We start from the raw sequence: 26,065 nt of genomic DNA, 5'->3' as shown, positions 1-26,065 counted from the left end.
CAAATCATACCTACATTAATGTAAATATCCGCTTATGACTGAGATAAATTCACTACTCAACTGAATTTTGAAGACAATTCTAACAACGTAGTTACCTATTAAAGTGAGCAAAGCAAAAAGTTTAAGTATTTGTACTAAGATTACTCTTAAGCTTATAGGCTATCAGTCCTTATAAAGTCTTAACTTGGTAATGATCGATAGAACAGAATCAATCGTACTAATCTCGACTGACATAAGGCGACAAGTTAATATTTTTTTTATCACTGTGACATAATCTTTTTAACGAACTCGGTGGTCCAGTGGTTGAGCGTTGGGCTCACGATCCGGAGGTTCCGGGTCGAATCCCGATATCGAAAAATAACTTTGTGTTCTCTAGTTAGGTTATGACATTACAGGCTGATCACCTGATTGTCCAGAAAGTATAATAATCCGTGCTTCAGAAGCAAGTTAAGCCGTTGGTCCCGGTTACTACTTACTGGTGTAATTAAGTAGTCGTTACATGAGCCATGTCAGGGGCCTTTGGTGGCTCACCAGAGTTGATGAGGTTGGTTATTCACCTCATAATAACCCACACGATAGAAGAAGATATAATCTTATGCAACTTGGCCAAGACCTTAAGACTACACGTTGAAGAAGACGACTCTTACTTTCGACGAAAAGCAGTTTCATAAAACCATTATGAAAGTACATTTGCACAAAATAGATAAGGTATTCAACCACGCATCCAATCTTACTATCAAAAGGTCATTAATGACATTTTTGCCCCATAAATAACTTGGTTCATGTGTGTTGAACGCAACACCCAAACCATTTACGCCCATGTAATAGGGAGGCGACGCCATATCTTAATAGATGCGGTTAAACGAGACCAACCCTCAATTGCTTAGGGGGTCTCTAAAGTCATGAAGCCTTGGACATGTCTTGTAACGTAGAATACCGAGAGGAATAATAAAGGATCGCCAACATCTATTTTATTTGTTGAAGAAGAGAGACAAAAGTTATAACAATTTTATCTCTTTGGTTTCCTTTGCGATTTATTAACTGTATTATCATAATTATATTATATTAATTTCTCTACAGCCGGAGATATTTTTTTGTTGATCTGAAAGCAAAGAATAAATGAAAGATGCTTAATGCTGTTCAGCTTAACTCGCGGGTAAGTCATTAAAGTTTCGCGACGCGTCATTCTCAAGACAGTGGCTCTATTCAGTACACATCTGAGTTTACGCCAGTACCATAGAATAAGGAATAATACTACATATACAACGGCGACTCTCCGATCCCCACTAGCGCTTAAATTAGGTTTACCTCACCACCTCTATTTTTTTTTTTGACGTAACTTATTGTATATTTGCCGCAGATGGCATTAACTACTTGGCCGGACAAACCTCACCACCTCGGTCTTACGTCTTCAATCGTATCGGCGTCAGACGTCACACACACATACGCGCGTGTACGATAACGTCAATGTGTGGTGTCTGTGTAAAACGAGGTGTTTTGTAGTGTCTGGGTTGAGACAGTACATTAACTACAGTCACGTGTATTGCTATTTACGCATTCAGAAGACACCTCCAAGTAACCCCTTGATGGAAGACGTCTATTTAATATGCACAAGTTATTTTTACACTATAAAGTGTTAGTTCCTTAAAGATCACTGGAGGCGCTGTAAAATAACCCATGCATACTTATTAACTGGGCATTGTTTTATAGGGTTGCATTACAAGAAGCTATTCTCGCTCAGGATTCCTTGCCCAGAGAATCACATTGGCGGTGCAACGCAGGAATGCAGCTAGCATAATGGGAACCTTTGGACAGGATGCGTTCCGTGGGGGTATTTTTTAGTTATAGTTGGGCGAAGGGCGTTACCCCGGGTACATTTAATCTAATGTAAGTATTGTAATTTTAGTTTTTATGTGACTTATTGTATATTTGGCGCAGATGGCATCAACTAAAATTATGTTGATTGAATATTATATTACAATTGTATGCCAATACCATAACTGATTAAAGAAGAAGAAGTCTATTGAATTCAATAAAGCAATTTGAGAATGATACTACTGCAGTAAGCTCGTAGTCGTGGTAGCCCAGTTGGTAAAACGCTTGCCTCTCTTCGAACCCAGCACAGGTCTAAAACAATGATTGTCGAATTTGTTTTCGAATTCATGTTTGGATCATAAATTATTATCACGTACTCAGCGGTGAAGGAAAACATCGTGAGGAAACCCACATTCCCGAGAAATGCATTTTCGGAGGTATTTGACCTATCCTGTATTGGGCTGGATTTCCCTTCGCGAGTTGGAAGGCCAGAAAGGCAGTCGTTTCTTTAAAAATCCGGACCTGTCAAATCTTTAGGTTAGGTAAGCGAACCCTGTGCAAAAAAAAACGGATTAATGCTAGGGAGATGATGACGAGTACTGTAGTAAACTCATGATTGCTAAACTCGCCTATCCAAGGGTCCGGGGCCGTTTTCATCATCCATTTCACTTATTTATGTCTGAATTCATACTAATGACAACAATCATGTAAAAACCTGGACTCGTATGGTCACCCTAGCACTACACAATAGGACTCAATTCATGCCGAAACTAAGCCGTCTGCAACTATTCTATGAATGTTGTGGTTTTAGTGATTCAGAATACAGTTTAATATTGGCACAAGTGCTTCATATTAAGATGTCTGGGGCTTTAATATCCAATGGATTGGCTATTGACTGGGTTTCAATTAGATTTTGAATATTGGAGTTGTATAACTGCAATACTGTCAATATTGGAGATTAGTAACATACATTTGTACATAAACTCATGCGCGTTATCTTTAATGAGGCGGGCAGAGCCACAGGTAATCAAAAACAACTTGAAGCCAGTATTGATATAAAGTTATAATATGGCTATGTTGAAGTTTATGGTGATATCGGATCAGCCTTGATCAGCAGATTCAGATTTGTAAGGTGAATGTAAATACTAGAATTTTAGAGTTGAGCATAGGGAGACTCATCCGTAGGAGATCATAAGATACGAAGCATACAGAGAAAATAATACAATAAAATCATAGATTGTTTTAGGTTTACACCGTTATTATCATAATTAAAACACATTACACCAGGTTAAAATCAGGCATATGAACCTACGTATTTATGGATCTGCCCACTCCACTCCAATGTCATCAGTCGTCCCGTGATCAGAGGCGTTAAAAATGCCACATCGAATTCATCTAAAAAGCAATATTGCTATTTGACTTTTGCGCATATAAAAGAAAGTGCGCAATGCAGCCAAATGTCAAATAGCAATACTGCTTCTTTAGGTGAATTGCAACAATGTGGCCTTTTTAGACCCCCAGAGCACTTGCAAGAGCAAATAAACTTGTGTTGAAATATCGAGAGTCGCATACCCCTGATTTTCACACAGTAAGAACCCGGTATTATGTGTTTTCATTATAACATCATAGATTTCCATCTATTCGTTCGTTTGTTCGTGCATCACACAAATGCCATTCACGTAATTCAAAAACAAGTTACTGAAAAATATGAGGGTTTACTTTGAGTAACATTCAGTTTCTCTCTCTCTTTGGCATTTGCTATTCCCGCCTGATGGTCGGGTCTGCTTTCTTCGTTTTTCTTTTCCACTTCACTCTATCAGACATGTCGTTTTCGGAGACATCGCACAAGCACAGGTTCTTATTTATCACATCCCTCCAACTTATTTTGGTCATCCTACTGGTCTATTAGGATGATCTAGATTGGCTGTAACATTATCCACATAATTGGGGGACACATAATATTATAATATTATTTCATCATTATCATCAATTTAAGATCTACGTTCTTGTCGGTGTACTATTCGCCATTCTTGTCTATCAAGGGTCAATTCTTTATCTTCCTTATAGGACACAACGTTCCCCTTTCTTTTTCATTTGTTTTATGTAAGCTCTTCTTAGTCTTCCCCTTCTTCTGTTTCCTTTTATCTTCCCTTCTAAATTCGTCGTTTCTTATTAAGTGTCCAATCATCTTGCGCCTTCAGTCCTCTACAACTCTTAATATTTTTCTCCTTTCCCTTACTCTTACTAGTACTTCTTCATTAGTAACCCTAAAGTAACCCTAAGGCCGTTAATAAATAATAAATTTTCGTTGTATCATATTGGTAACTACCCTCCTTTAGTATTATCGTTAATGAAGTCGTATTTCGGTCAGTTTTCTGTGGCCGGTGGTAAGTCTAACCACTAATTATGAATTTAATACTGTACTTTTGGTGCATATTCGCTTTTCGACGGGTGTATTTAATTTTATAGTAATTTACAGATACACTAATTAACTTGCGCGAATATTATTTATTTTTATTCAGCTATTACTGTTCTTTAAATGGGATCTGAGGGAGAACGCTTGACTATAAGGTTGTAGGTTCGAAACCAGCACGGGCCTTAACCTATGATTTACGAAATTCTTTTCGAATTCATGTTTGGATCATAAATAATTACCACGTGCTCACCGGTGAAGGAATCCATCGCGAGGAGACTCATACATACCCGAGAAATACATTTCGAGGTATGTGACCTAACCTGTACTGGGCTGGTTTTTCCCTTCGCGGGTCGGAAGGTTAGACAGGCAGTCGCTTCTGTAAAAAACCGGACCTGTCAAATCTTCAGGTTATAGAAGCACATTCCCGAGAAATACGTTTCGTAGGTATGTGACCTAACCTGTACCGGGCTGGTTTTCCCTTCGCGGGTTGGAATGGTTAAACAGGCAGTTGAGGCAGTCGCTTCTGGCAAAAACCGGACCTGTCAAATCTTCAGGTTATGTAAGCGGACCCTTTGAAAACGGGATAATGCTAGGGAGAGGACATTACATACATACATAAACTCACGCATATTTCCCACCGGGGTAAGCAGATAATAGAGGAGCTCGGTGGCGCAGCGGTTAACACGCTCGGTCTGCGATTGTTGAAGTTAAGCAACTTTCGCAAAGGCCGGTCATAGGATGGGTGACCACAAAAAAAAAAAAACAAAAGTTTTCATCTCGAGCTCCTGTCATACATACACATTTTTACTCACCTGAAATATTCCTTAATATTTCACGCAAGTACACGAAGATAATTTTACCGATTTTATCTAATGTGTACTTAGCAATATTGACATTATTATCTCCAGTCTACCCTGGTCTTTATTATCAAATATTTCTGTACGAGACAGGGGTCAAATTATGACGGATACTCTCTTTATCGAGGCCTCTCATCTTGTTTAAATTATTCTTACATTTTAAAAGATGTCAGTTCGTAATTAATAGTTGCAATGCGTGCTCGGATTCATAGTGACGGCTTACATAATAATAAAAATAAATGTTCTTTTAGATAATAATTGCAGGTCTAATAAAAGTTTTTGAATATTAATAAGTTAAAATGAGTGAAGTGAATTTGTCGGCGCTTGCCGAGAGCGGTATGTTTGGTTCTTATTATTTTGTGTATAATAATTAATAATAATAATGTGTGCGTGAGTGTAGTTTGCTCTGAATCTTGTTTGGACTGATAAGAAGTGTGTTATTTGTACTAGGTCGTTTTATATAATATTACTTTTATAAGATGTGATGACGGAGTGATAAAATAGACATCTTGCTTTGAAAGGTAGCGGATTCGAATCCTATACTACTGAACCCGGATTTGTTTTTAAATTGAGTTCTCATTATTAATGTTGATATCAAAATTGCTTATTAGTTTGTGCATTAGGAACTTATAAAAAAAACTACGACCAGTAGGACTAACATGCGCAATGTTATAAAATTTGGTCACGGTCATTTTTTATCGATTCTGGTGATATAATCACCTATGTTGTTTTGTTGATTGGTGCTAATATGTGAACCCATATAAATCATGTCGTTCTGTCAAAATACGAACGAAATCAAGTGGCACGCATTGTAGGGGAAAAAACAAACTAATCGATTTCGTAAAAAAATATTGAATCTATTGATAATTAGCTTCTATGCTGTTCTGGGAGCAAATAAAAAACATAGAACACGTTCAGCTGCTTGTCTTCCCGGGCATGTCGTAAAAACCGACAGAGGGATTGCGTCCTCTAACATGATGGACTAATGTTATGGGCGATAGGCTGATCCCTTATCACCATAAGGTTCATCATATCCATCTTAGGACTTCGTATCAACAGTGGCTGCAAGTTGTCTTTGATTACTTGTGGCTCTGCCAACCCCATTTGGGATTACGGGCGTGAGTTTATGTTGATAATTTTATCAAGTTGCGCAATGTTATAAATCTGCTTTTTTTAAATCTGGGAGGAATGTCACAAAATAAACCTACTCTTATCTGTATTGGGCTGGTTTTCTTTTCGCAGCTTGGAAGGTCAGGCAGGCAGTTGCTTCTGTAAAACTGGACCTGTCAAATGTTCAGATTAGGTAAGCGGATCCCGTGGAAATGGGATAACGGAGATGATGATGATATTGGAAAGTCACATTAACAGTCGTTTCTGTTTAACACTGGAGTTATAACTTCATGCAGCAATGAATGTGGCCGTACATTCACTGCTAAGATCGGTTACGTCAGCCATATAAGAGCGCATCTTAGGCGTTCCTAGATTGGAGAGTTGTCGCCATGGCCGAATACGGCTGGAAGGATATATATATATATATATATATATATATATATATATATATATATATATATTGACATAACTTGATTGATATAACTTCATAATAGATCATCATCCCAAGCATTATCTCGTTTTCCACAGCGTCCACTTACCTAACCTGACGTAGTCACACGTCCTGTTTTTTACAGAAACGACAGCCTGTCTGACCTTACAACCCGCGAGGAAAAAAGCCCAATACGTGATAATCATTTATGATCCAAATATGAATTCAAAAACAAATTCGACGATCATTGGGTTAGGCCTGTGGTGGATTCGAACATGCGACCTCAAAGCGAGAGGGAAGCATTCAACTGGGTTACCATAGCTAATGTCATGTTAGATAAGATACCGAAATAAATGAGACAAACGCTAGGGAGATGATAATGTTCAATAGCTTTCGAAACGCAATTTCGATGCCAATGCGCATTCCTAAACAGGCAAAAGTTAACCTAACTTGATATCACAATCTAACCTAGTATTCAACAATTACGTATTCTCCAAAGATCCCATGGTACCCCCAAAACCAGCACAAAGACTATTTAGTAATACCTTGCTATATTCTGGTTAATAATCCAGGAACAAATATTTGGCGTCTAATAACCACTTCCTTGGGAAATGAAACAGTCTAGGTATAAAGTTAGTCTAAGTCTTGTTTAGTCACAAATGTCTATAGTATACTGATCAGCGCCGTATTCAGAACCCTTAGTTTTGCGGGTTGGAGTCGTTCGTGTCCATAGGTTTACCACAGACCCCTAGTTGGTGCTTGAGCGATAAAAGCAGTAATAATAAATAAATAAAATCATTTTATTTCAGGTACCTATGTAACCCTTACATTAGCAATTATAAAATTCAAATTCAAAATTCAAAAATTAAAATTCCAAAATCAATAAAACAAAATAGTTAAATTAAATTCAGTTAAAATTAAATCAAATTAGAAAAATACTCATAAAAAAGATAATATAATTATATCTATAATCTGCGCGCAGAGCAAGTAAGCAGAGTTAATCATTAGAGTTCGGATTTTACAATTAAATTAAATTTAAATAATTTATTTCGGACAATATTCAGAAATATAATAACAAAATCAAAATACACATCATATTATAAAATAAATAACATTTTAAATAAATAAATTAATTAAAATATATTTGGTACAGGGCATGTAGTGTCTGGCCTGCTGGCGATGTACGCTAAGAGGGCGTTAGCATAAGCTCACAACGTTGTCCCAATTAGGGTAGGGACCTTTGGCGGCTCAATAGTAACCCTAACACTAGGTTTGATGGGGTTGGTAATCCACCTCACAACCCACACGATAGAAGAAGAAAAAGGGCAGGTAGATGTACCTCCATCACAAGAAGAACTAAGCACACACCTCATCGAGCTTTCTATTAGACCTCGATTTTGGACTAAGAACTTATAACATAATCCTTTATTCCATTTTTATGAGATTTTCCGAATATGTTTCATTCTGTCAGCAGAGAAACAGGTTATTTCGGTTAATAATTCCTTATAATTTTGAATTGTAGATCGTAAGTCCCTCTCTGGATTCCCATCAGCTAGAAACTAGGTACAGTTTAGTCCCTAGGTGACGACTGGACAGTCACAAACTCGCTTAAGCAATATAATTTTATTGAAGAGGAAATTGTGATTACGTCCTGAGATGCTACGTAGTTAGTCTGTGAATTTACAGTTCGTGTTGGCTCAGAAGAAGGTTGCAGCTGGCTGGGCAGGCCGGCCAAGTAGTGAATGCCGGAAGAGGCAAACATACATTAATTTAGGTTAAGCAACTTTCGCAAAGGCCGGTCATAGGATGGGTGACCACAAAAAAAAATCTCGAGCTCTTCCGTGCTTCGGAAGGCACGTTAAGCTGTTGGTCCCGGCTGCATTAGCAGTCGTTAATAACCATCAATCCGCATTTGTCCGGCCAAGTAGTTAATGCCATCTGCGGCAAATCTACAATAAGTCACGTCAAAAACAAATGTTGAAAACTCGGTTAGGATGTGGGTACCTAATTGTGGGCACATTCTCTACCTACCCCAATTAGGAATGTAGGCGTGAGCTTATGTTATGTTCCGATCACTTAACATTTATCATTGTGGAACATAGGCCGTTCGGTTGTATGGTAAGATTTGTTGCTATGATTTATAGTGATTTATTGGTATTAGTAACATGAAAGACTGGTTAGTATCATTCATTTACTTGCCCTTTACTAATTGATATTTGAAATATTATATATATCACTAGTATATTTGTTTTCTTGTGTAAAATTAAAGGAACTGCTTTTATAAATATAACTGTTGATTCATCATCTCCCTTGCGTTATTCCGTTTTCACGGGCACTTACCTAACCTGATTTTTTTTCAATATGATTCCCCTCAGACGACGCCCTGAGCCGAGGTTCGCGCTCACCCACAGTTTGTACCGGGTGACAGCCTTCAGCGGTCTCCATTTTTCCGGCCAAGTAGTTAATGCCATCTGCGGCAAATCTACAATAAGTCACGTCAAAAAAAGTTATAAGTATGTGTCGAGGTGTTTTTCTAGGCTTCTTCATTGAAGGCCGAAAGAGAAATCTTTATTATGCTGTAAAAAATAAACATGTATCACCACAAGGTGACATTTTGAGAGCGTCACATTTTGGTACTTTCTGTGCAAAGTACAAACTTTGCACAGAAAGTACCAAAATGTGACGCTCTTTGGCGCATAGTTCGAGGCAAAAACGATAAAAGATACAAGCATTTTTCCTAATATCATCAAAGTACATTAATGACTTGAAAACTCCAGAAAACTCCGCTTAAAATGGGTCTCAAATAAGGTTCACACATAAAAGTGGAGGAAATAAGCCAATTCGTCTTAGAGGAGGGTCCTTCCTCTGAGGGAGGTCGCCCTCATGACAAGAGGAATCATTAATATAGGGGCACAATTCACGCGTCCGAAAATACATTTAAAAGGGACGCCATTTTTCCGGGTTTTGAACTCACAATGTAAAGCTACTTAGGTTATAATATAAGATGCACCTTATGAAGGATGATAATAATTATACGATCCTGAATACCCGTACCATCGAAGTAAAGTGAAACCGTCTATGGCTCATAATAACGGTCCGTAATAACGGACCTGCTCTAAAGGTGACAATTTTATAATTAAAAAAAAATAAAAAAATAATTATTTAATTTTTATTTAATTACTTTTAAAAAATTTTTTTTAATGATTTTTATTATTTTTGAATTTGAATTTAAATAGTACTTCCGGAAAGGGAAGTTCTATTATATTTCTTCAAAATGTGCAAGACTTTTAAATTGATGATGACGATGTCCTCCCAGACGTATTCGTCGACGGCGACACCCGTCACCCGTTAGCTAGTTGTTAGCGTGGGCTCTTGCATCAGCGCGAGTGTGACTAGCTAAACCAAATTTGGTTTTGAAAGTCCTGTCGCATGAAGCACAATAGAGTCCCACTTGAATTATAAGTGTAGTGGTAGGAGGACTTTAAAATTAATCTCAAAGCGTCACTTTAATAATATCATAATGTAAATAAATGGTTATCAACCGGTTATGACTAGTCATTTTCGCGATAAGTTGCACAGAATAGTTTCGATAAACTACTTAATTACCGTATTCGCATCTTCATGGAGTAGAAATAATGGAATGTCAATTGAAGATATTCATTATTTGTAAGAAAAAATATCGAAAAACCGGACTTGTCAAATCTTCAGGTTAAGTAAGCGGACTCTGTGAAAAATATGATGTACTTACGAAAAATGCCGTCTACCGACCATTGCAAAATCAATGTAACTCCATAGGCCCGAGATATGGAAACGACATACACATAATAATAATAATAAACATAATTATTATGACGTCAAAGTGCGAGTCAAACTCTTGCACTGGAGATGCCATACACTGAGTTTTGCTATTCGCCTGAGTACAGCAGTTAATACAACTCTTTTTTTACAACTCTGCCGGATGTGGGATCACGAATCGACTATCGCAAGGCATTTTACACATGAACGCCTTTTAATTGTAGAATCAGTGAGCTGATTAATTCAGAATTTATCAAAAAGGAGCGGTTCCAATCAGAAATCTTTTAACAAATTTGATTGTTCGAAATCTACGATTACATGATTCGTTACCTTTTTACAGTGAAATTTCTTTGACATTTAAATAAAATCGCTTCTCAAGGTTTACTGGAAGCCTCAATGATTAATCGGCTTCAGCGCCTAATCTATTCATCAAGCGAAAAAATAATCTTAGCGTAGGCGTGGTTGCTCAAACCAAAGTAATGCTCATAATCATAACCCCGAGACACTCGAATCATCACTAAGATTCAAAAGCGGTACTTAATATCCAGTTCTAAAAACTCTCTTATCTTTCTTTACTTAAGGCACTTCATACAAACAACCTCGTTTTACACAGACACCACACATTAACGTTATCGTACACGCGCATCTGTGTGTGTGACGTGATGACGTCTGACGCCATACGATTCAAGTCTAAACTGTGTTCGAGAGGGGGTGAGGAAAACCTAGCTCAGACGCTGGTGGGGGGCGGAGAGTTGCCATTCTGTACGTAGTATTATTTATTATTCTATGCTTGGGGCAAACCAAAAGCAAGTCAGGAGCGGCGCAGTTTTAGATCAAGTCTGAGCGTGTTGTAATATGAGAGGGTAAATATCGTTGCTGTGTGTTGTTGTTGCGTTGTGAAAACTGCGTAAGCGCCATTTGAAAAAACCACCTTCGGATGTGATTTTTGTTAACGTAACCTCGTAATAGACACGCTAGTTTTAAACCAGGTAAACAAATGTGGTTTCAATTTTTACCCGGAATGAAATTAATTGAAAGAAATTTAGGATTTGTTGAGGAAAAACGCAATTTTTTGATGTTTGTTTGAAAATGTGATTTTTTTTTCACTAAAATGTAATTATTATGATGTGCGTCAGATCAGGACGTAAATCCGCGCTCGATCTGCGAAGCGCTGCTCCGCGGCGTGGCGCACTTCTATAGTTTTTATTTTATTCCAACGTCCGCACGGACCCGCATTCAAACTGCGCTGCTTCTCACCTTTTTTGTGTGCGAAGCCTTTATTTCTTTAATTATTTCAAGTAAGGAGCCTTTAACCTAAGAACACAACAAGAAACAATCAAATCCCTAACACAGAAACAAGTTATGCGAGTGTTATAGAGTCTATTTACTGTACTTACCCGAAAAAGACATGGCAATATTACTTCGAACAAAACGTACTTGTATAAGAAAGGCAAACCAATAAGGAAAATATGTAGGTAAACAGGTCAGCCCTTGCGGCATGGGTTGCGTATTAAGCATGACGCGACGCTTTTCGTAGGCAATAGACGTAGACTAGTTTTGGCACAGCGACTTTTCGGTTCGATGTTCCCGTATAGACTCCGTGTGAACAATATATTTTTTATTGCCACAGCTAAACTCAATTAAATCTCGTATACGTCATAAGTTAAATATAATGCCAAACGTAGTCGTGGGAGTTTATAGGTGTACCAGGATCTGATGACAAATAGGGAAATAAAATTTCTATAGTAAGCAACACTCGGGTAACTGGATGAAAACGTCTTGATACTTTTTATTTTTTACCTATTAACGGACAATATGGACATAATATGTATTACTAATGTTATTAATCTGAGGAAGTATTCAGACGTCGGGCTGGACAGGACTATACACGACAGGACCAAAAGTAGAACGAACGAATATTATGAAAGTGTTCACACGTTTTCTTACTATTATTTTTACGCTCTATTTAAAAATATGATCTAAGGTGCGGTGAAAAAAGTAATTGTTAAGTGCGACCTTATCTCAATACTGATCCCTATAGTCAAAGTTCACACGCCTAAATAACACTTTATCGCACGCAACGCAGTAGGGTCACCCATGCAGATCCCGCGGGTCAGAATTTTTCCGCATGACCATTCACTTACTATGTAACCTTCTTGACTCATAATATAATAAAAGCTTTGCCTTTTAATTAAAACAAGTTGGGATTATAGTTATAATCTTGGCTTGGCAAACACGCGACTAAAAATTAACAAGCAATGTCTTTATAATAAGGCTGTAGTGAATAGGCATTTGCTAAGGTAAGCGGCCGATATAGTTTTTAAGCCGCGTCGATACTTATTATCATACAACATTGTAATTCTTTATTTTACTTTTATGTTGATGACTGGCTTATAAAAACAACAAAGAACACGTTAAGCTGCTTATCTTCGGAATACAAGCAGCTTAATAATATTTTCCGCGGGCATTTTATAAATATCTACATTTTTTAACATGATGTTTTAATTAATACCGTGATACTCTTAATATAGAGTATTGATTGGACATCAATTTACCAAAGACAGGGGGTTTTGTCGCAAAACTGCTAATGCCAGATTATATATAATTTCTTAAAATTAATAGTAACAATTTCGTAATGCGTAATCAAAAAAACTTTAATCAATAACTTAGCAAAATAAAATTACAAAATAACTTCCCATCTCGGATCTGGGACAGAAGAATACATCATGTACCCAGAGGTTGCTATTTTGGTTACATTGATGTCACTTGATCGTCTACTGACCTCTTTCTCCCTCCTTCGAACATATTCCTCCTTATAAACATCACGGCTGTATCCCATCTTTTTTACTTTCTCCGGAAAATCTCTGCCAAAAAGTTGCGCCCAAACCGAATCCTCGTTTACAATGCCATTTATTCTTTTGCACGACTCTGATAAATTCAGAATATCAAGAACAGGAAGCCTGATAAGTATAGCTCGCAAAACCTCAATCGGCAGACCAGCCAGGGTACTACTTGGCAGGTTATTGTAATTCAAAATGCTGCTCCGAACTGGCGTCACAATTTTGTCTTTAAATAGGATAAACAACTCTTCCATATTCGAATATTCGAGTGGAATTCCCCAATTGGAACTCACGATGTACCTATCGATAGATAGACACATCGAGTAAGTTCTTTGGCAGATTTTCGGTATCATACAGTTGATTAGAATCAAGTCTTTCATAGGAGTCGTTATTAACTTGACTATTGCTTCGTCGTAGCCTTTGAGAACGAATATAGCTTCAAGTTTGCTGTTTTTTCTTATCGATACAATGCAATCAACAACACTGATTTCGCCGTCGGCCGTCTCTTTTAGTAGCAGGAAATCATTTTCCTTCATCAAAATAAGCAACAAAGCGAAGAATAGCTCGCGTTTGAAACATTCTGGTTTGATTAACATTTCTATCAATGTGTTCGTCGATTCTCGAATTCGTAGCGATGTCTCGGCGATCATGTTCCATTCATTGTAATTTTGTGTCATTATTTATTCAACTTCTGATAGAATTTGTGGAAGTTTCTTTTGATTGCTCAATTCTTTTCGGAATATTCGACTTAATCTTGATTGAAAAAGGGAAAAAAGTGTCTGACATTACTGACGCTTTATTGACAGATAGAAGAATAAATAGATAATGGTAGGTCTGAAAGGAGTAAGTATTGAGTATTTTATATAACGTGGAAAACGTACATACTTTTTTAACGACACGGGGTACTATGATTATCTTATCACAAAAGTTAGTAGCGCGAATTTGATATCTGTACACTTTAATTTTCAGTTGCTTACTTCAAATATTTTTGGAATGGTATCTGTTGGTTTGTGGGTGGACCTTTGGTTTGAAGTGACATTAACCCGGCCCCAAGGGGGACGGGAGGGAGGGGGGGAGAGTCATCTTCTCTGCCCTCCACTAGGGAATGAGTTCGGATACGGACCCAGACCTACGAGGTATAACGTAGATGCTGTATCTGTGGGTGTTAAGTAGAAGAAACAGGATTTTTTTTTCTTATATTGCAAATTTGCTGCAAATTACATTAACTACTTGGCCGGACAAATGGGATAAAGGCTGTTATCCGGTGCAAAATTTAAGACGTCAGGTCTGAAGGCGCCCAGATGAGGCGAATTTTGGCTCAGGGCGTCGTCTGAGGGGACTGTATTTGAAAGAATTAATCGACCCTAGTGAGCGCTAAATGGGAGAAAGAAGACACATAATTAAGATTGACGCATAATCACAGATATATTTTATTATCTGAAAATAAAATATTCTGTAGTACGGTCACGAGCATTAATATGTATACACTTTTGTACCATGTCACATTAACTTTTTTGACAAATTGAACTGTAAGTCTCACTAAATGTCAAATATGTAGTGCGACAGAGTCCTAGTGGGTACAATATATTGCTCATGACTGTGCGTAGGTAGCTTGTATTCAACACTAGAAACTTTGATGTCTACATAAGGTCTATATTTGTACAGCGTCTATTTGTAGACAACATCAGTACAGACTAGTATCACCTTTGTAGTTAATAAGGCTCAGTTTTACTTGATTTAAAAAGAAAATACTGTATATAAAATACCAAAGTGAAGGTCGACACGGGCTTTCAATAATTCAATTCTATTGAAGTCGACCTATTGAAGCCTAAATGGACATCGATAGAATTACAAGTGAACCTTTATCAAAATAATATATTAACTTAGGTTTAGAGGGTAGTTATTATATTACGCGACATTGGGTCAGGACGAAGTGTATACTATATGAATAGCTATTAGTTTCAATTTCGATTGTAGATTTTAGATGGAATATTCTTCATATATCGTGTGGTTTATGAGGTGGATTACCAACCTCATCAACCCTGGTGTGAACCTTATTATTGAGCCGCCAAAGGCCCCTGACATGACTCATGTAACGATTACTACCTTCCAATAAGTAGAAACCGGGACCAACGGCTTAAAGTGCTTTCCGAAGCACGGATCATCTTACTTTTGGACAATCAGGTGATCAGCTTATAATGTCCTTACCAAACTAGGGACCACAAAGTGTTTTTTTATTATTTGTCCTCACCGAGATTCGAACTATTTTTATTTATTATTTATAATACGAAATTCGGGATTGGATGGAATATTATTAAAATATTATAGTCGCCAACGGCGATACGGCTCACCACCTATAAAGTTGGTCTAACAGAAAGCTTGTTGAGGTGTGGGTGCTTAGTTCATCTATGCGATAGAAGTACCTTTGACTACCCCATTGGGATATAGTCGTGAACTTGTGTTTGTTTGTTTGTTTGTATGTACGAGAGCAGACAGTGACCTATCCTCATCGACTACCACGATAGGACTACTTTATAGTTGTCACGGCTTAAATAGGCCTTCTAAAAATATAGGGCTGCCTCACCGAATCTGAAATTATATTGTGTCATTTTTTAGTGCAAAATTACGTCCTCGGATACCAACTTGTCATCAAGAAGTGCACAAAAAAGTGGGTTGCTTCGTCCTGGCACTTTCTATAGTCGTCCTTAATATAAAAGTGTGGATAAAAATTATAATTGTTATTCAAATACCATTTTATTTTATTTTGAATTGAAATTTGCATGAGTATCTGTTTAGGATAGTTTTATTTAGTTAAGCAACATGAAAAACCCACCTACTTACGTGTCATCAGATAATATATTATATATAGATAAATATATTAAGTCCTAATATTTCGTCTTTGAAATCAATATAACATTTTTATTGAAATAATAGCGAAACCCTCTGCGTTTTCTCGTCTTGAAAAGATTGCATCGAGATTGATTTACGTCGCCGATAAAAATACATTTATCAGATAATTTGCTTTTTTCGAAGATTTTTAAGTACATAAAATATTTTAAGTATCTACCAATCTGTACATTGATTTTGAATGATTGGGTGTTCTAAAGACCTGTACTCGTATTAATGTTACTCGTATAAATAGAAGTAATATTGTCAAGTAACATTGTATGTATTACCAGCTTTTGCCCGCGACTTCATCCGCGTGGCGTGTATCTTATTAGGTGGTTTACATATTTTCATACAAAGCAAAGGGTAGCTATACAGGATGTAAATGACACTAAAATAAAAAAAAAAACATATAACATCTACTTGATTGTTGTTATTAACAACTATATCATTCAAACTGCATTTCTTGTCGGAAATATTATTTGAGTTATTGGATAGTTTCCTAGGTCAAAAATAACTTATTAAATAAAGACAGATCTAAAAGTGTCAAAAATCGTTTTCCATTTAACTTATTTAGGAATTTTAATAAAGAAATATGTATTATTAAGTGCGAAAATTTTTCACGTTTTTCTCTGACTTCATAGGTTGATTTTTCATACAAACTCCGTAGTGATTTCGTGTTTTGAAATTTAGTAAGAAGTAACTGATTTGACTAGTTGGAAAATAATTAATAAAAAATAAAATAAAATTCGAGTTAAAAAATACCCTATTAAGATTTTGAGTTAGATTTTTTTATTTTAATTTTGGGTTCTATGCAGCTAAAACCACAATATAAGACTGAAAATATAAAAAAAATCACAAAAAATTATCGGAGAGGAAATTCTACTTAGTATCAACTCGGAATCGCGGTCTGAATTTTCCCGTAAAGTTTTCGTTATGGTGTCACTAACATTCTTTTTTTTGCCGTGACTTATTGTAGATTTGTCGCAGATGGCATTAACTACTTGGCCGGATTAACATTCTGTATACACTCCCAAAAATTTATACAAATCAAATGTTTATATGAATATTTTTTATGCATTCAAGTATTGTTGTTTTTCACCGAATACCTCTACCATTCAACTTTTTTTTTTCTTTACAGTCGTCGAAAATGTGGAAGCAAAGGCACCAACGCCGATGCAAGAAATAAATTCGGCTTTAAAAGAGTGTGGGTTCGGCTGGTTTCATTGCAGGCTGCTTTGCGCGTCATATTTCGGATTTTGCGCCGGTATTCTAATAACCAGTACTGTTCCGTATATATTGCCGAATGCCGAATGTGATCTTAATATGGATCTGCTACACAAAGGCGTGTTGAGCGCTATTCCGTATGTAGGTAAGCAAAAGGTTTATTTTTAATTATCTCAGACGGGTACCGCCAAATTAACGTCTGGTTTGGGTTTCGGTTTGGGTTCATAAATACACAAAATCATGCCCGTAATCCCTAATGGACAAGGCAGAGCCACGAGTAATCAGAATCTTGCAGCCATTTATGTTTATCACAGACGTATGACATGCGCAACGTGATAAAGGGTATAGCGAGGTAAGGAAGAAAGAAAAAAAAGAAGAAGGAAGAAAAGTTTTTCGGAAAAAAAAATTGAAAAAACTCGGCGCGCGTACGAACTTTCTCGAATATCTCAAAGACAGGTCATCTGGGGTCAACGACCTTACATTTCGTATTCTTTTAGAGTGCCAATACCAGTACAAATGATAATTCCGTCATGGGCCGTGGGGGCCATTTCGTCTTCCTTACCTCGCTATACCCTTTTGACACGGTTTGTCACATTTTATCGATTCTGACGATATAATTATGTCGTTTTGTCGAATACAGTCTGAATAAGTCAGATGACGACTCCCGGTCCAGGCATTACTTAGCGCAGCATATTTCCCTCGCCATCCAACGGGGTAACGCTGCAAGCTTGATAGGCACATTCGGTCGAGAGGTGGTAAAAGGGAGTATTTTTATTTGAGCCTGTAGTTATGTACTTAGTTTCTGTTTGTTTTTAGTTTTAGTACATAAACATAAACTCACGCCCGTAATCCCTAATGGGGTGGGCAGAGCCACAAGTAATCAAAGACAACTAGATTAGTTTTAGTGGTTTAGTTTTAATGATTTGTAATGTTAAGTTTAAGAATATTTAATTGATTTTTTTGTAATAATAATGATAAATATTAATTTTCTTGTCTTTGAAATACGAACATAATCATGTGGCTCGCATGTTAGGGAAAAAAAACAAACATCAATTTTGACAAATATTGAATCGATCGATGTAATTTTATCCCTTACATTTATTGTGTTAAGGGTTAATTTATACCTGTACTGCCTGACGTGAATTTGACACATCTTAAACCCATTATGGGTTTCAGTGTCGTAATGTAAGAATTTTATAATATCTTTTGTAATGAATGAATAAATAAATAAATAAAATCACGTTGGCCCAGCAGGTCTTATCCAAGTTGCAAGCGAATAAACTGTGGGATTGATATGTCACCTCATGACAATCCAATATATTTTATTCGACAACACCACTGCTTGACTAAGACAACTTGCAGCGACTTTTGAAACTATCATGTTTTTTGTTTTTAATTTCTGTAATTTAAGTTTGTAAATGTGGCGTCCAATATGGAAATAAATATTTTCTTTCTTTCTTTCTTTCATGGATATTAATGAAGCATTGTAAAGGTTGAACCAAAGGTAGCACGCTAAATGCGACCGCGCGCGTTAGCAGGCTATAGCATACTAAACGCGCAATCGCATTTTGTTTGTTCATAGTATAGATTGCTCACAGTAAGGTATGGGTTATGTATTTAAATGTGTAAAGTTAAAAACCTAGCCTTCAATTTAACGTTAGGTTTTTTTAATTTTAGACATTTAAATAAGTAACCCTAACCATCTGTGTGACATGAAGCAGTACAAAGTTAGCAAGATTTATTAGAATAAACTATTATATTTTTTTTATTATTAGGTATGATCTGCTCATCGGCAGTGGCTGGTTTCCTAACGGATACCTTTGGCAGAAAGAAGTTCCTTGTAGGAGGCTATGCTTTGATGGCTGTCTTCAACGTGGTGTCTGGCCTGAGCCAAAATTACAACGTGCTGCTCGCGTCTAAATTCTGCGAAGGTCTTGTGTAAGTTGACCTTTTTTTTGACGTGGGACTTGGCCTGACAAATGGGGAGCGTTGAGGGCTCTCATCCGGTACAAAGACAACAGGCCTGAGGGAGCCCAGTTGGACGCGAACGTCGGCTCAGGGCTTGTTCTGAGAGGAAAAATATTGAAAGAATGTAAGTTGACCCTTACATCAATAGTGTAAAGGAATATTTTGCTGACAAAAATATCGTATCAATTTCATGAAGAATTCATAAATATAGTTTATTTAATTTTATTGTTTAGTCGCTTGTAGGCTTCTTTGTGATAATGTATTGCCAATGATTGTATTGTTTACTGTGACAACCGTCTGGCATTCAAGTTATAACATAACATAACAAATACTTAATTGTACTATATAGGTTGGCTATACAGATAAAGAGAAGTTGCAGCAGTTTTAGGCGTTAGGTGGCTGCTTCTTTCAAATATAATGTCTAGGTTACTGTTTACTGTAATAAGTACTTAGGTTAGGTTAGGTTGAGGAGCACGGTGGCGCAGCGGTCAACGCGCTCGGTCTGCGATTGTTGAAGTTAAGCAACTTTCGCAAAGGCCGGTCATAGGATGGGTGGCCACAAAAAAAAATGTTTTCATCTCGAACTCCTCCGTGCTTCGGAAGGCACGTTAAGCCGTTGGTCCTGGCTGCATTAGCAGTCGTTAATAACCATCAATCCGCACTAGGCCCGCGTGGTGGTTTAAGGCCCGGTCTCCATCCATCCATAGGGAAGGCCCGTGTCCCAGCAGTGGGGACGTTAATGGGCTGATGATGAAGTACTTAGGTACGTACTCGTATCAAGAACTTTCACACCAATAAGGCTAACGTGATAAAAATGCGCAACGTGATAAAATATCACGGTCATTTTATCGATTTTGACGATGTAATTTTGTCGTTTTGTCGATGGCGCTAATAAGTCATGTCGTTCTGTCCAAATACGATCTAAATCACGTCTCTCGCATGGTAGGGAAAAAAAAACAAATTTATCGATTTCGACAATTTTTATTGAATCGATCGATAATTTTATCACGTTGCGCATGTTAGCATTACTAGACAGGGTTGGTGTAATCGGTCATCGACCTTATGGAAAAGGATGATCATCGAAATGTGGAATTGTAATACTAGCTTCTTTAATTATAAATATGTCCCATAGTTACTAGGCGATGGTTTTGCGAACGTCTGTTTAAAAAAAACCGAGGTTCGCGCCCAACTGGACACCCTCAGACCTGTTATCTTAAACGTTGAACCGGGTGAGAGCCTTCAGCGCTCCCCATTTGTCATCACCAATTAAGAGCCACGCTCTTGTCGGTGTAGCATTTTCCATTCCAGTCTATCAAAGGCCAATTCCTTGACTTCCCTATAAGACACGACGTTAACCTCCCCATTTGTACGGCCAAGTAATTCTATTAAAAGTCACATCAAAAAAAAGGTTAAAAAAAATTAAGATTTCTTTCTCTGAATTCTATTGAAATAAAGTCAATATAATACTTTTTTATTTCAGTTCTTTGTTCTATTATAACAATCTTAAGTACATAATTTGTTATGCCAATTCAACTTTGAACTCACACAATAACTTTCTGTTAGCATATACCTACTCGTTCTTGATTCGGCAGAAAGTTAAATAAAGTGACTTTTGACATTTTGATTTCGTGGAAACACGGCTAAACCTTTCAAAGTTAATCAAGTTTCTAATTAAAAGGTTTAGAAGTTTAAATCGGTGCCACAGGTATTCATACGAATGGGTATTAGAGAAAACCCAATGATTTTAAATAAAAAAATAAAATAGGTTCCTATTGTATAATTCACATGGAATTAATTTAACCCTTTCACGGACAGAGACCATGGGTCATTGATGATTCATAATAGGTAGTATGAGAGTATGACAACTTGGAATCGGAACGTCAATAGACGTTCTGTCCTTGAAAGTGTTAATATAATTGATATTATGTACACTAATACAATTTCTAATAAAGCTTTATAAAAAAGCGATTCTTCTTAATCGTAACTGCTGTCAGAATTTTCAGTTCTAAACACTATTACGAAACAGATTAGGTCGTCTTTTGTTTTGTTTTTTTTTGAAAAAATAGGCACGTAATGTCAAACACCACACACTGGGTGTCATTAGACTTTGTCCAGAATAATCAAACCAAAAATCGATCTTATCTGTAATGTGGCAGTGATTATAATTCCATTGTTACTGTGGCGCCCTCTAATAGTAAATACTTTCTTCCTTCCTTTCTTCCTTCCTTTCTTTCTTTCTTTCTTTTTTTCTTTCTTTCTTACTGAAACTCATGTGCATGCGATTGAGAGGAATCCTGATGTGCTTGCACCATAAAGATACCTTTATTTTTTGAAAATATACTTTAAGAAATACCAAGCAACCAAGAAGTGAATCAACTACTCCAGAAAAATCGTCAAGATTTTTTTTTCTTTTTCAGTATGTTAACATATGGAAAGACAAGAACATTAAGACGATAGACGAAGCCCCTGAAAATGGAAAGACCAGCATATCTCAGCAGCTTTCAGCAGGTCTGCAAAGTGTCAAACCGATGTTCCAGAAGCCTTACGTACACTATCTAATGCTGTTCTGTTTTATATATTTCTTAGTGATGATGCTGTAAGTATAACGTTATCATGTTGCTTCTAACCAAGAAACAAAAAAAAAACACTGAATAATGGACTATTTGCGGAATACCTTTTACCACTGGGCAAGTAATTAATGCCATATCACAAAAATAATTTTATGATCCCTGGTTTGGTTAAGACATTACAGGCTGATCACTTGATAATCCGAAAGTAAGATGATCCGTATTTCGGAAGGCACATTAAGCCGTTGGTTCCGGTCTACTTACTGTTTTAAGTAGTCGTTACATGGGCCATGTCAGGGGCCTTTTGGGGGCTCAATAGTAACTCTGACACTACAATCCTGTAACCTTGACACCTGATGAGGTTGATCATCTATCTCAGTGCCCACACGATGAATCCAAATCTACACCAAGTCACGTCAGAAGAATAAAGTAAGGTTAGGCAGCTGGTAGCAGTTGGAGGAGAAAAACTGAGGAGCAAGCTCAGTAGGAGATGCCTATTCCCAGCAGTGTACAAGGAGTATTCATGATAACCGATCTATCTTTCCTTGCAGATACAACATAATCAGAATGTGGTTCCCCCAACTATCGACTATAGTGGAACACTACAGTAGTCCAGAGAGACAAGAGCTTTGCACTATGTTGGACGCGTATACGCATGATCAGAGGCAAAGAAATATTACTACTGTTTTGGAGATCTGTGTGCCGGTTAGTATGATGCACTGATGTCCCAATCTGATGTGGTGGCTGGAAATGACGCTCGCTTTCAAAATGATGATCTTAAAGATAGTAGACTGAATGAAATTGAACGATAAGGCGTGTAAAAGAGAAGACGATAAGTGAAAGAGAGGGAAGAAGGATTACGGGAATGACAGATCGACAGTCAGTTGTTTTTCAGAAAGTGAAAGAAAAAAGCCACATCGAAGCAATTCATCTGTAAAAGCAATATTGCAATTTGATATTTGCACATAATAAAAGTAAGTGCGGAATGTAAAAAAAAAGAAAATTGCTTTTTTAGATGAATTGCTTTGATGTGGCCTTTTCAACCCCCTGGTAATAAAAACCTGAAGTCAATGTGGATGTGTGTATATTCACTGCTAAAGTCGGATACGTTAGCCTTAGAAAACCGCATCTTAGGCGCTTCTAGATCGGAGATTAGTCGCTATGGTCGTTTACGGCTGCAGGGATAATATACATATATGTATAATATGTATGTATACACAAGAACTCTCCTACGTGGCGAACATTTAGCTGTCTCATGTTACGCGTTCCATCTACAGAATAAAAGCATAATATTAACGTGAAATTCTAGACGACAACATTTTAACGTTCCTTTCACCCGTTTCTTTTCAAACAGTAAATTTCAATAGTCTTTATTCGTATAAGTACCACTAGGACCACTATTAGGTCCAACATACGTATTTGTTTATTAAAACAGGAAAACTAGGAGATAGAGTTATGAATCTTACAAGCAATGTATGTATGTCAATATGTGAAGATAGGGAGGTTGGTACATAAATTTCAAGATACCTTCAAAAGCCTTTTCGCAGGTCTTGGCGCTGTAAGTTTTGAGTAGCGGAACCTAACGCTGCGCCGAGCAACTTTCACATTTGCCTTTGAAGTTCTTATCGAGCATGATGAAAGTTTCTTTACGATGTTTTCCTTTGCTATAAAGTCAGTCAGAGTTTTCACAACATACATAAGTACGCGTAGACTTGATAGCATGTAGCCCTGTTAAGCGTAGAGTAACAATTAATCAAGAGGTTAAAATACATTTTTGTTCTTTTGAGAAAGACTCAGAAATCAGAATTATTCAACGTAAAAGGTTAATGTAGCATTTTTGAATTTACGTCATTTCGCAAGGTGTTATGGCTGAGGAGAAGAAATGACCTGAAACTGTAACAGCAACACATCTTTTAAAAACCATAACAAGTTATTTAATAACTAGAGGAACACATTCAATACCAGAAATTTTCATCATTTAGATAGTCATTGATCTTATAATAAGCTTTTTTACATAAAGTAAGCTTCACATGAGCTTTAAATTTATTTTTTGACAATTTTATTGTAAAAACGTATACATAAGACTATATTGCTTACCTCTTCACTTGATAATATTTTACTACTAGGCTATAAAATGATTAGAAATATTAAATAGTACATCTAGTACCGTACATTTACTGATTAGATTTCAATATAAAGTTATACAATAGCTTCAATACGCAGTACGAGTTAGATCTATCAAAGTTCGGAAGCCAGTGTTGTCACGATCAATAGCATAATGTATCAGTCGAGATTCGTCCGATCGATTGTGTTCTTTCTAATAGTAACACGTCACTAATTTAAGAGCCACGCTCTTGTCGGTATAGTGTTCTCCATGCTACTTTTTGATGAAAAAACAGGGCAGTGGTCTCCCAATTTCCAAGCCGTACTAGGACTCCTGTGCTCCGCCTCTGAATAGTACTGACAGTTACTGCTGCTCTCTGTCAGGTTCCAGATAGATAGATAGATAAAATACTTTATTGAGCACAATGGACACAAAATACAGAGATAAGGACAAAATATACAGAAAAGCACAACAGGCGGCCAGGTTACAGTCCCTGTGACTTGCCCCTTCCGTCCTGCAGTGCTAACAGTAACATAATTATCATTAATTTAAGAGCCACGTTCTTATCAGTGTAGCATTCTCCAGTCTTGTCTATCAAAAGCCAATTCTTTCACTTCCTTATAAGACACGACGTTCACCAAAAAAATTCAAAAGGAAAAAAAAAATAATGGTTTGAGGGTTGGGCTCACGATCCGGAGGTCCCGGTTTCCAATCCCAGTGGGGACACATGACGAAAATCACTTTATGATCCCTAGTTTGGTTACAGAACAGTACAGGCTGATCACCTGATTGTCCGAAAGAAAGATGATCCGTGTTTCGGAAAGCACGTTAAACCGTTGTTCCCGGTTACTACTTACTGATGTAAGTTAGCAGTCGTTACAGGGGCCTTTGGCGGCTGAATAGTAACCCTGCCACCAGGGTTGATGGGGTTGGTAATCCACCTCACAACCCACACGATAGAAGAAGACTACAATGATAATTTTATTTTATGTTTCAGACAAAAAGCGGCACAGAAACATATATCTACAGTATGATAATTGGCTGTGTGTGCTTACTACCTTACATGTTATCGGGATTATTAGTAAATAAAGTGGGAAAGAAAGTGTTACTAACTGGAGCAGGAGTTATAAGTATAGGGGTCACATTAGGCCTCAGATGGGTCAGTTCTAAAGCGTGGGTTGTGGCCCTCTTCGCATCAGATATGGCAATAGCTCAACTCATGATGAGTTTGATGCAAGCGACTACTGTCGAGTTCTTTCCTACAACTATCAGGTTTGTTATTTTAGGTTATTATAAAAATAAGGTATGTCGGATGTAATAAACATAACATAAGCTTAAGACTACATCCCAATTGGGGTAGACAGAGATATTTCCATCGCAAGATTAACAAAGTACTCACACCTCACCTAGAGATTTGAAGCCGGGACCTCCGGCTCGTGAGCCCAACGCTCAAACCGCTGGACCACGGAGGCCGTTACTCAACACATGACACTGTCACTAAATCTACCCTACATTTTTTACTTGAGAAGCCCTCTAGCTATTGTCTTGAATAGTTGTTGGGCTGTAAAGCGGACAATAGGATGTGACCTTCGTCTTGTCTGACATAGATTCAGTGGAGAAAGATGAGTGTATTGTTCCATCTATTATTACACCTAACCTTGTTTGGTACTGTCACGGATCTTAAGGTACGAATAGTATCCCACGTATATGGAGATAATCTAGTTGGTGTTGGGCGTCTATTTAGATGTGACGAAGTTACGTATGTTTCGGATTATTTGACAAATTGTATTCTTTTATATTGTATTATGAAATAATATTTATTTATTTAGAGGAGCTCGGTGGCGCAGCGGTAAACGCGCTCGGTCTGCGATTGTTGAAGTTAAGCAACTTTCGCAAATGCCGGTCATAGGACCACAAAAAAAAGTTTTCATCTAGAGCTCCTCCGTGTTTCGGAAGGCACGTTAAGCCGTTGGTCCCGGCTGCATTAGCAGTCGTTAATAACCATCAATCCGCACTGGGCCCGCGTGATGGTTTAAGGCCCGATCTCCCT

The 26,065-nt window shown here is 37.3% G+C and overlaps 2 protein-coding genes across 3 annotated transcripts in view; one reads left to right on the top strand and one right to left on the bottom strand.

Annotated features, from left to right (window-relative positions):
* Positions 1-26,065, bottom strand: part of LOC126374417 (hemicentin-2-like) — a 418,670-nt gene that overhangs the window by 233,206 nt on the left and 159,399 nt on the right. The window lies entirely within an intron of this gene.
* Positions 5,269-26,065, top strand: part of LOC126374589 (uncharacterized) — a 39,349-nt gene continuing 18,552 nt past the window's right edge. Inside the window, exons 1-7 of the mRNA XM_050021279.1 lie at positions 5,269-5,424; positions 17,291-17,521; positions 19,152-19,314; positions 21,050-21,065; positions 21,762-21,940; positions 22,463-22,616; positions 25,013-25,287. Coding sequence (XP_049877236.1) covers positions 5,388-5,424; positions 17,291-17,521; positions 19,152-19,314; positions 21,050-21,065; positions 21,762-21,940; positions 22,463-22,616; positions 25,013-25,287 — 1,055 coding nt within the window. The 5' untranslated portion in view covers positions 5,269-5,387. The remainder of the gene's footprint in view (positions 5,425-17,290; positions 17,522-19,151; positions 19,315-21,049; positions 21,066-21,761; positions 21,941-22,462; positions 22,617-25,012; positions 25,288-26,065) is intronic.

The sequence above is a fragment of the Pectinophora gossypiella genome, chromosome 17 (genome assembly GCF_024362695.1).
Source record: "Pectinophora gossypiella chromosome 17, ilPecGoss1.1, whole genome shotgun sequence".
Lineage (NCBI taxonomy): Eukaryota > Metazoa > Arthropoda > Insecta > Lepidoptera > Gelechiidae > Pectinophora > Pectinophora gossypiella.
This window is presented reverse-complemented; position numbering and strand designations above follow the sequence as displayed.